General features: G+C 28.8%; 2 protein-coding genes across 2 annotated transcripts; one reads left to right on the top strand and one right to left on the bottom strand.

The window, feature by feature from the left end:
• Positions 1-95: 95 nt before the first annotated feature.
• LOC107413146 (transcription repressor OFP13) lies at positions 96-1305 on the bottom strand. Its single transcript, XM_016021021.4, has one exon. The coding sequence runs from the start codon at positions 1063-1065 to the stop codon at positions 217-219; it is 849 nt and encodes a 282-aa protein (XP_015876507.3). The 5' UTR covers positions 1066-1305; the 3' UTR covers positions 96-216.
• A 7802-nt stretch (positions 1306-9107) lies between these two features.
• On the top strand, positions 9108-10302 carry LOC132805043 (uncharacterized). The gene is made up of 2 exons (XM_060819794.1): positions 9108-9341; positions 9736-10302. The coding sequence occupies exons 1-2, from the start codon at positions 9108-9110 to the stop codon at positions 10114-10116; spliced, it is 615 nt and encodes a 204-aa protein (XP_060675777.1). The 3' UTR covers positions 10117-10302.
• Positions 10303-12734: the final 2432 nt, after the last annotated feature.

Genomic DNA, 12734 nt, shown 5'->3' on the forward strand with positions numbered 1-12734 from the left:
TAAAGAAAATGTTTGTCTGAAAAAAACTTAGAAAATCACCATCACAAATTCATGGTCAAAGCAACCCATTTAATACTATAATCAAAAAAGAGAAAGAAGAAAATTCTATGATATTCTTGATCAATATCATATTTCTCATATATAATATAGTCATCTACATCCGCCTAATATATATACAGAAAAATTTGATACAATTAACAGTAATGAAAATGCTACCTAAGAAGTTAAATGATCTTCTTCTTCATGATCATCAATCTCAACCTGACCTTGATTATCAAGATTTGATGAACATATTAAAGGAGAAGAATGAGAAGAGGAACAGAAAGAAGAAATTGCAGAAGAAAAAGAAGTAGAACCGTTAATAGTAGTAGTAGCAGAAGAAGAAGAACCATTATTATTATTATTAGAAGCGGCAAGACTAACAAGCAGATCCACAAAAGCTCCAACAATGAAACCGTGATTGTCCTTCCCATTAACCTTCAAATACCATCCCAACAACCCCTCCAAACGTTCCCAATCTTTCAAACCATGACACTCCACCATCTCCTTCATCGATCTCCTGAAATCCTCATAAGGATCCTCTGAATCCATTGCCAACACCAAACTGTCTTTGAAGGGATCAAACTCTCCTCCTCTGCCTCCTCCTCCTCTGTCATCACCCCCGGCTTCTTTCGCCTTCTCGTCCAGGATGGAGCTCGTATCGCCGGGCTCGAAAAACAGCCTCTCCGACCGAGCACCTCGAACCACCATCTCCAATGACTCACCATCAAACTCCTCTGACTCAGTGGAGAAACTTGCAGACTCTGAAGAGTTTGTGAACCATGACTCTGGAGTTTCGACGCCCTGTTCGAGTACAGGATCGAAGAAAACAGAGTTGACAGTCTTGAAAATGTCATCTCCATGGCCTGGTGCTCGGAAAGAAAGTGTCTTGGGATGGTTGCACGAGGGTAAATAGAACTGCCATGGATGAGCTTCAGAAGCATCAGAAGTAGTAGTAGCAGCAGTAGTCTCCTTGTTGGTCTTGAAGAGAGAAGGTACTAGTTTCATCTTGATCTTCTTGGCCATTGGAGTAGTGACTATGGATCTGAGAATTGGAATGGAGGTTTTTTTCTTTTGAAAGAGAGATTGTGGTTGGAGCTTTATAAATATGGTGTTTGGGATTGATAATGTTTGTTTTTCCTTTTTGAAGGTTAGTTAGTGATGGGAAGAGAGAGAGGGGGGTTATTATTTAAAAGGAAGATGGGTAGGAAATGGGTCTGGTAGGTACTTTCATGTGTGTATTTAATTCTATTCAATGTTATTCAATGCCCCCCTATCAGGGAAAAAAAAAACGAAGAAGAAGAAGAAGAAAAATAATTATAATTAATAACTTTTTTTTTTTTGGTTGACATTAATTTTTTATTTTCTTTTTTATTAATTTGTGTTTTAATTCTTTTCAGTTTATTATATATGTATATATATATATATATATATATTTTTTTTTTATTTACTGCTTTAGTACTATTGCTTTAGCACTATTAATATGATGTCACATCTTTGTAAAAATATTAACAAAGAAATAAAAAAAAATTAAATGAGATAGTGGGATTCTACCACAGTAATATGGATTTAAGATTTTCATCCGTTGCATACAGTATATTGCTGTAAATGGTGTATCTGTATAGACAAACCATTTCCATTTTTTGATATTTCGTGTCCTTCATGGTTTTGGCTATCTTCCAGGACAAAATTTTGGCAGGGGAAAAAAAAAGGAAGAAGAATATTTTTTTTAATATTTTTGGGAAATAAAGAAGAAAGAAAGAAAAATATATATAAAATGAAAAAAAACAAAGCAAAAATCATGTGAGTTAATTAAGAAACAAGGGGTTGGGCTGGAATCACGCATAGTCGTCCTTGTACATTTACTGATACTGAACATCCAGAAGGAGAAAAGAGAAAAGGGGATTGAGAGCTCCATGGATAAGACATTTCATTTATGAGGTACTTCCTTCTTTTGCTTCTGCCTTATATTCTGCATCTCCATCCGTAGCTAAAAACCTTCCACTTAATACCCTGCATCACCCCTCCAACACCATCTCCCTGGCCCCATTTTGTTTCTATATATCTATATATATATAGATTTATGGATATATCTTCTATACATAAAATCTAATCGTTACATTTGATGGACAATACTTAATCGTAACCGTCTAATCATTATAATTATATGTAATTGATCAAACTTTTGACGTCAAAAGTTTATTCTCTCCCATAAAAAAATAGAATAATCTCGTTTATAATAGTAAAATTATATATATATATGTATGGAGATGAATATATTCTTAGTAATTTGGAATCAATTTTGTTTTATGCTTTTGCTTTGTTTGATATAGTTTAAATATCGTTCCTGTCTCAAAAAGAAGTACCTCATGCTGTTTCAACATTTTTTTTTTTTTTTATTTTATGCCTCGATAATAGATTAAAACTAAAGTTACTAAATTGTAGGTTTTCAAAGAGTTTTTCAAAACAACCAGACTCAAAACTTAGATAGAGCTTTGTTTTTTTGCGTTGTTATAAACATTAAAAAATTTGGTGTTTTGGAAAAGTAACAACATGCTTCCACTATTGTTGACTTTTAGGAAGGAAATTTCATATCTCCATATATATTGTTTTCCTTTTGCTCCATTTCATTATTATTATACACTATTAATTTTTTTTTTTTCTTTGGTTTAAAACTATACACCTAATAAGGGTACTGTAACATGGCTCAAACAGCAGCATTTTGTGGTACGTACATTATTAATTTAAAAAGAACCAAAAAAAAAAAAAAAAAAGGTTAGTCAGTCTCTTATGTAACAATATTAATTAGGTGGCTATTAATAAACAGAATACAATTCGTGCATGTCTTTTTTTTTTTTTTTGGGGGTAATTAATTCGGTCATGTCGGCATGTCCTAAGTACGTTTTCAGTGTCTTTTTTTTATTAATTAATACTTATTCAAAATTAAGTTCTCTTTGATCTCATAGGCTATATGGCACACAATTTGCATTGTATAGTGAATAGTGGTGATGTAATTGTCTGTATATATATATATATATATATATTCAACAGCTAAGATAAATTTGACTATAGATTATGTATATAATTAAAAATATCATCATCATCCCTCTAGTCTAGGGGACCAATGTTGTAAATTACAAAGTATATGATTACTTAGAGAGAGAGAGAGAGAGAGAGAGAGAGAGAGATAGAGAGAGAGAGGTGTGAGTGTGGGTGTGCATGTTGGTACATAAGGTTGTGCAGCATGCATGTGCAATATGGGCCCTAATAGAGGCTGTCTTTGTAGTACAGAAATCTGTTTGCTCACCGTGGAGCTGACAATGGTGGGGTATTCTCAACTCTCATTAGCTCCAATATATATCATCAACTCTCTGTTAGACAGTGCCAAAATTTTGGTGGAGCATCTCGTATTATGTTCCCGAGACGAAAAACCAATGACTAATAGGACATTTTTTTTCATAGCAATATTTGTGAATTGCACTTCACATTGCCTTGTTGCTAGCTCGTCACAGCTATGGGGTAGTTGGTACGTTTTGATCTACTATTATTGAAGCAAACCCCATGTGCATGCTTCTTTGTTCATCATGTTATATAAGTTAAGCACTTAGATTTCACATGTTATTAATTAGAAGTACATAAATCATTCTTATCTTGCTTTCATAAATTTGAGTTTTTAATAATGCTTAATTACTTAATGCGGTTTATAGTTACACTTATTATATATGCAATTTTCATGCGAATAAAAAGCCGGTTTTTGAAAAATATAAATGAACAAAATAGAAAAGAAGCATTAAATAATTGATTGGAAAAGACATTGTTAAACTATTTGTGGATATAAATTTGTATACAGCAAACCAAGTGAGATTAAATAGTTGAAAGTCTAAAAAAAATATTAAAATTAGAGGGTTTAAATTGAAATCGAGAAACTAGAAATAGCAAAGTGTATTAAACCCAAAGACCAATGAACAAAAATATAACCAAATAATAAATTTGTGATTTTAAAGGACTTTATCTAGCTCTAAACATAAGTTATTAATATACTCATATGCATATATATGTTCTTGTTCGGAAAATATTTTATTTTCTGTCCTCAATTTACACATATATAAGTTGTCTTTTTCGTTTTGACAAATTAGTTGTTGTAGGTCCATTAATGACAAATTGATCAGACGAGGGAAACTTGATGCTCTAAGATATATAAACTTTAAAAATTAATCATGGTGTTTTCTTTGTTGTCTGTACAAATTCGCACAGAAAAATTTAAAACTTAAGCACTTTAGGAAGCTTCCTACCGTTTCAAGTTAATTTCACCAATATATATATATATATATATATAGATGTTAACCAAAAAGTGGAGCTCTATATATTTCGTTAACAGGAATAACCACGTATTTCATAACTTGGGGAAAAGTATATTTCTTAATTAAATCAATTAGACCCATTAATTAAGCCCAAATGAAAATTAGAAATAAATTGTTATACACTAATTAAGGGGAGGTTCTACTTGCACGACTCTTATTACTCTTTACACTTCATTTGATATGAAATTCCAAAAATATCCTCATTTAATTTTTAAAAATATTATTAAACATTGAATGTTCAATTTAATAGATTCCAACCAAACAAAAACAAAATGTTCAATTTCATTTGGCTAACCAGAAGAGAACATGTTGGACATCGAAAAATAAACTCTCTTTCATGGCTAAAACAAAAAAGTTTTAATATGCTCGAATGTATTCATTTTACCCCTAAACGTCCTTATTCAATAATTCTAAATCTAATTGTATTATATTGGGCTGGCTTATTTAGCTATTAAAAAAAAAAAAAAAATCAAAAAACAGTTGTCCACCACCAGTTAAAGTCATGGATGAAGTGCAGTCTTCATTTTTTTCATACATTTTCTCAGATACAGATAGTGAAACTCATGGAGATTAATTGCAATTTGTGAGAAATTACGTTTTTCATCCATGGAGATTGATTGCAAGATGTCCTTTATATATATATATATATATATATATGTATCCATGCTTTTAATTGAATGTTGTTTTCATAATCTAAAACTTTGATTATATGGAAGCTATTGGATTTGAATTTTCTTGCCGACAATTTTATTTTTCCTCCTAATTGTTTGACGAAATTTGAAGAATGAGTACAATAATGGACATACATGGAATTCTGATAAAATATCCGTGTAAAGAGTAAAAAGCAACCGAAGCTCCCTTAATAAAGAAGTTGATATGTCGTACTAAAAATTTGATTTACAATCCTATTGATGTAATAAATGTATACAGGGCACAAAACTCTAAAAATTTTCTTTATATACGAGTTCTCAAATAGATTATATATAATAAGGATTAAGTAAAAGATCGATGATTATATTGTAGAAAAAAAGTAGAAGAGATGATGTGTTGGAAATTATGAGTCCTGTTGAAAAGAAGAGGATGAAGACATGAGAACATAATTGTTGTTAATGAACTGTTTTTGTTTCCTATCCACCATATTCATGATTGGCTCAATGCTTCCAGAACTTCATATCCATCACATGCATCGTTGACCCTTCATGATTAACTGCCATTGTTTCAATCTGCAAATTCAATTACTAAATTAAAGAGATCGAATATCAGAAAGCATAATCACACACCCTTTCTGTCCTATGTGGGTGCATGCAAATAAACTATATATCCGATATTGACCTTAAACAAATCCCATTTTTGTGCACAAAATTCATACTAAAATGCAGCAATTAAATGGTTTGATAATTGCAAGAAATGGATTAATTTTTTAAAATCATTAATTTCACATGGTAATGCAAATGAGGAGGCTCTAATCATTTATATTTTATGCCAAAAAATAAGATAAAGACACACCTGGCTATATATGCATATGCAAATGGAGGAATGTTATCCAAACCATTGGTTATTTATTTATTTATTTATTTTATTTTGGTCTCACTATACAATGTACAATCCCTAAATGCAAAAAGGCAGCACCAGTTCATGAATTAGGTTAATCCAAATCCTGATCTCTATCTACAAACACAAGACTTTTGGGTGTTTCTAATTGAGATTCCACTTTTTCCTCAACCCATATCAAAATAGTTTTTCAATTTGCATGCTTCTATATGATTGGAAAATTAAAGTAAAAGAAAATTAATGGATTTCATTTTGGGATATTTTCTAGTTGGGTTCCGTTTGTACTATATATTGGCAGATATGGTTCTAATTAAATACATGTTCGAAGTCAATGGTTGTGTAATAATCACTTTGCATATGTATATATGCTATGATAAAAGTTAAAACCCATGTTCTATTTCTTTTATATAAAGAGAGATAAATATGGAAAGAACGTGGAATAATATTCAATAGGTTGTTCGGTGAAAGCACAAGAATAATGTTTATCAATTCATCAATAAAAAGATATATATATATATATATATAGTCTACCAGAGTAGATTCATCAAGTTTTATTGTTCATCTGTCTTGCAGTATTGTTGCACGTACATAATGAATAATTATCATATAAAACAATTACGAGGAAAAAAAAAAAAAAAGGTATTATGAGCTCTTGAACCGTTTGAAATTCATAATTAGATTAGAATTTAGAATGGATTGATCTATTTGAAATCATATTTAATAATATTGGATTAATTTGAAATAATTCAATTTGATTGGGGTGAATTTAAAACAGACCAGTGTAGTATCCTATCTTAAATTGACCAAATTATAAGGGTACTAATTAAGTTTATTGAATTGGACTAAATTATTTTGTATTTAGACCAAAAAAACATATACAATAATCCAGTTTAATTTGGCGAAATGCAGTATCCCCAAACGAATTTTAAGTATTATGGTGATCAAAAGTGTAACAAAATTAATGATTGCAATTAACTTTATGAACTTATTCATTGGGATGGTCACATTGCTGATATAATAATGGGCATTAAATCATTGAGAGGAGTCTTTCCCTACTACCAGAGCACGGGAAGGCCGCAGACCATTGAAATTAATGTTGCTATCTATTGAAAAGCAAATGGAAATCTTGTTACTCATTAATTTCTCTATCTTTGCCAACCTTCCTTTGGATTGAGATTTATATAATTTCCCAACTCTAGTTCTGGAAGTAGGGAAATATATCATTCGCAACAACAATATATATGTGTGTGTATATATATATATAGATTTCTTTTTTTTAGAGGGAAAATAAAAATTAGATTTAAGTTAAGTAATATATTCTACACGTAATATGCATTGCAAAGGACAATATAGAGATACTTCTTCAGTCAAATTTCAAATTTAACTTTATCGATAAAAATTTTAATTTAAAATACGCTAATTTTATATATAGTTCTATTATAATGGACAATGTCATCCAACATAAAATAATTTTCATGTTTAATCATATATTTGCCCATCTTAAATTGGATGCCACATATAATTTTTTTTTCTTTTTTTTTTTTTTAACTATACATTGTACAATTCCATATGTACTAATATTAAATGACTTCAGGTACAGCAGATAATGATGAGATTTTAGTCTTTGCTTCTTCAATTGATGAATGGGAATTGATTCAGAAATCTTGATCAACTGATGAAGAAGATTCATTAGTTTTCTGATCTACCATCATATGCTTATTATCACACTGCTTATTCTCGTACTGAAAAGTACCGTTGATTACTTTTTTGGCAACACCATGAACCAACCACGCTTCATTATTAATTGTTTATAATTCAATTTAATTTGGAGCTCCATTTATTATTGTCTCATTTATATATCCATTTATCTTTAATTAATTACCAACTTTAGGTCTTTATCTTTGCTATTTAATTTATTGATATTTATAAAATTCACTTCTTGTAAACAAACATGTTCTACTTTATATGTGTTGAATGCATATACACAGGTACAATTACTATATATATATATATATATAATATGTACAAGGTAATTTACTTATTGCCCATTTTGCAATTTTTCCTCTGAATTAAAAATTTTTTTTTAAAAATCTCATGTACACGAGCATTCAATTTTAATAGAGTAATTTGATCATGCTTATCATATAATTACTCTTTATATAAATTTGTTTTTCTATTTTATTTCCATTTAACTTGTGCATATGGCTCATTTAAATTAAATTTAGTCAAATTTATACTCAAATTACATGATTTGGATTGATTGGACAAAAAAACAGTGATTTAAGATCGGTAATACAGTTTTTTTTTTTTTTTTTTGGCTCTTTTTGGGTAAGTGAAAAATTTGTGATAACTTAAGGTAAAGTGTAATTAAACCTTGTGTTTTTACAATTAAAGCGGTTAGTCATTAATGAGTCTACATAAATGTATACCTTTCCAGCTTGGATTCGCATTGCCTGTAAAATTAAATGTTTACAAAACCCATAAACACATGGCCTAAACAGTATCTTGAAACTGATATATATGATTTTCCAATTTGCATTTTTCTTTCTCTTTCTTTTCTTTTCTTTTCTTTCTTTCTTTCTTTTTTTTTTTTTTTTTTTTTTTGTTTTTTTCTATGGTTTTTTGATAATCGCTCTGTTATCTCTAAAACATGGTTATACACCTCAACTTTTGCACCTATTTGAACGGTTTGGATTGTGTAAGAGGCATGCAATTTGCTGCATTCAATAGGGGACCCGCACACTGCCATGTGTCAATGTATGGTTACTATTTGACCAATTGCAATGCTCCATGTGTTGTCATTCCAGGTCATTTTTTGTGCTTCTACCATAAATGGTTTTACTTTTACTTTTTCATTTTCTTTTTCTTGCAACATTTTTATTAGTTGTAAATTTTAACATATTTATTTATTTTTAACATTTATTGATATCAAAAAATGGATTTTAAAATTTTTTTAATTTTAATTAGGTTAGTGTATATGAACAATTGTCAATCATTATATTTTTGAAAAATTTCTATTTGTTCAATTAAAATATATTTATTTTATGAGCCTGTTTGCTAGAAGATCATACTTTCTTTTCATATACACTCAAGATTTTACTATAAATAAGTGGCTTTGAAAAGAAACCATTATCGTTTTTATCGAGTGTTCTTCTGATGGCTCCAAAATTTGAAAAATCTCTTAAAAACGAAGAGCGTAAAAGTAAGGAAAATAGAAACAATATCAGCAACAACAACAACAGTGACGAGTTCAATTCAAGTTTAGAAGCATTGCAGAAAGAGTTTCAAAACGCTTTCAATCTTAGTCATTTGATGAATGATTTAGCCACAATGAAGTCAAACGAATATGATAATTTACTTGTCAAATCTAAAAACAATACTGAAATCGAGGTAAAATCTTTCATATATTTCTTCCCTAAAATTAACTCTCTACTACCTATTACTTCTTCTTCTTCTTCTTCTTCTTCTTCTTCTTTTTTCTTTTTTTATTTATTTATTTATTTATTTATTTATTTTGTCTCTCTTTAATTTCTAAAAATTATATTGTTCCCTTAACATAAATATCTTCTATTCCCCCTGAATTAAATAGTAAAAGATATATACATGAGAACCTTTTTTTCCTTTTTTAACTTTTTCAATTTTCACCTTTTATTAATTTTTTTTATCTATTTATAGAGTACTAATAAGTGTCAAAATTATTAGTCCTTGTTACTTTTTTCTTGAGTTTTTTTTTTTTTTTTCAAAATTTTTATATTAATTAAAGGTCATGATGCTTCTCATGAAGATCATCCAAGGGGAAATACTTAAGCAAGAAGCAAAAAAGGGAGAATTAAAGGAAGTGATGAAGAAGACAAAAGTTGAACATGTTGGTAAGAAAATTGATTTGGAGCTTAGGTTGTCCCCACCAAAAGTGATAATCACAAAAGGGGAGTCATCATCAAACGGTTCAAAATCCCCATCAGAAAGCAATGAATCATCCGATTCTGATGGTGGTTCAAATGTTAATGGAAAACGTTTGCCATCCCTAATTTTGATGGGTTGCACCTATTGCTATCTCTATGTTATGGTCTCGGAAGATGATCCTGAATGCCCAAAATGTAAAAGGTTCTCCAATTTGCTTGACATTTTCCGAGGAAATCCATCCAAGAAAGCCAGGAAAAACTAGCTAGGCTATTATCTAGATTTTCCATCTTCAACAAACAGTCTGCAGAATAATAAATTATGTGCGTCTTTTTTTTCTTTAATTAGTTTAATTAGGTTTCATTTTGAAGGGGAAAAAAAAGGTTTATTTTATTTTCTGGCCTTCTAGAGACTATCTCTTTGTTGTTGTTTATCGAAAATCTTAATGCAGTAGAAGACAAAATGTATCAAAGTTTTTTTGCAGCTGTTACTTTGGCTTTTTGTATTAGGAAAAATGATAATTAAATGATATTTTCGAATTTAATGCTTTTTAGAAGAAAATTTATGATACTAACAAAGCATATGAAAGTGTGTGTATGTGAAAAAAAAATATTTATCTAATTAACATTTAAAGTTAATATGACTTGTAAAATTAATTAGTCCGTTATGCTTTCTGTCATATTAACTTACTAAAATATCAATTAATTTTCTTTAATTTGTAAATTATTATGATTTTTCCAAAATGAGAAGCATGCTATGGTGAAACTAATGCTCCAACTTAAATTCAACTCTGAAAAAGAGGGTAAAAGCCGTTCAGTCCGATACTCAAGTATCTATATTTTGTAATTAATTAATCAAAGTTTGTTAAGCTTGTACGTATCCATAAATTGAATGCCCTTTGGAATAGTAATTAATTATTATTACCAAAAAAACGAATAATAATTAATTAGGAAATTAAAAATATGCCGGAAGCTTTGGGTTTTGTTTAAGAAAAAACAAAATTTTAAAAAATTAAATATTTTGTCTTATTAACCTTCTTTTTTTTTTTTTTTTTTTTTTGGGTTATAAGATTTTGTCTTACAAATCTTGGCTTGGAAAGCGCTCAGTAACAGTCGTTTTTACCTACCATTAAACATCAATTAACATATTCAGCATAATTTAAAGAAATCTGGCCACGAACAACAAGATTTTTTTTTATCTAAAATCCAAGAACAAGATTTAATCCAAAAAGGATGCTCTTTTGAAAATTAATTAGTGCATAAAAAGGTTGTTCAAAAGCAAAAGAAGTGAAACAAAATTAAAAAAATAAAATAAAAGAGAGAGGAAGCTTTAGACATGCTGTTCGATATGTGATATTTTTTTTTTTTTCATTTTTTTCAATTGAGATGTATAACAAACTGCGATTATCATTAACTAACTGTATAAAAAAATTATACACAAATGGATAGGGAAAAAAAAAAAACAATGCAAAACAAAAATTATCATGTTACCAAATGGCACTAACAAAAGAAAAATGTAATAGTAAAAGTTTTTTTATGAAAAATATATATATTAGAGTTACAGGTGAAAAAAAAAAAAAAAAAGGCCAAATAGAAGAAAGTGAAATGAATAAATAAAATAACATATGTGGATTACTTTAAGTCAGAACTTATATGGATAAAGACAAAATTACACTTAAAAATAAATTAATGGACATGAATGTAAATAGCCATTAATCAATTAATGAACCTAACACTTCCAATCTCAAATCCTTGATACAATTAATTAATGATGCATCTAATGAGCGCTGGTAATCAACTTTTCCTTTTTCTTTTTTTCCTTTTTTGTTTTTTTTTTTTTTGGGCTCTGACATTATATTATACGTTGGTAATTAACTTTTCTACATTTTGCAGTATAGGTATTTGAAATTTATGTAGCAAGGAAAATCTCAAAAGAACATTAAAGAATTGGTATACCTTTTCTTACACCAATACTCATAAAATTATTGGCTCAGAGTATGCTCTCGTCTCCTTTAAATAAAAAATTATTGCAATGATAAAAATAATAATACTAATAATAATAAATAAATATAAATATATATGTATATATATATAAGAGTCTGTGACTTATATTATTTTACCTAGCTTAGAATAATTACAAATAAATCAATTATGCCTGCATACCATAAAATGGTGAATCTGAATTGATATTCTTTAATCTATTATTTAAACTCGTTAAGAGTAATTAAAAATATATATAGGTTGTAAGTTGATTTGTTAGTAAAACTTTGTATTTAATTTTTAAGAAAATTATATTCATCAGTACGAGTGAAGTATAATTTCAATTTGCATAGGCTTTTCATAACTCAATGTAGTAGTTACTTTTCTTTATCGTACTGTTATATCTAGTCTGTTAAAATATATTTCAATTCAATTTTATCTCCTATTTAGTTCTCTGATTGAAGCATTATTTCTAATTCATCTCACATTTAGTTCTCTGATTGAAACATTATTTCAATTTCATTTTCTTTATACATTTTTTCCTCCTTAATTATGATTGTAACGGATCATATCATAAACCTTTAGGTCGAATTCATAATATAAAAAATTCATCCTTTTGGGGTTTAGCTACAAAACACTACGCAAAAATTGATATCTAGCGACACTCACTTAGCGACGCTACAAAACAAACACGTCTGAAAAAATAAAACCGCAACTCTAAGGTTAATGCATCAGTAAAAATTCAATAAATATACGACGTACTATATAGATTGTGCGTCACCTGTTCTCTCCTCCTCTTTTTTTTTTAGTTCTTTTAATTAATCTAATTTTAATTCAACAACAAATAACCCATAAAAATATTAGAGCAACATAACTGAGATTGTTTTTTTTTTTTCTTTTTTGT

The sequence above is a fragment of the Ziziphus jujuba genome, chromosome 8, assembly GCF_031755915.1.
Source record: "Ziziphus jujuba cultivar Dongzao chromosome 8, ASM3175591v1".
Classification (NCBI taxonomy): Eukaryota; Viridiplantae; Streptophyta; class Magnoliopsida; order Rosales; family Rhamnaceae; genus Ziziphus; species Ziziphus jujuba.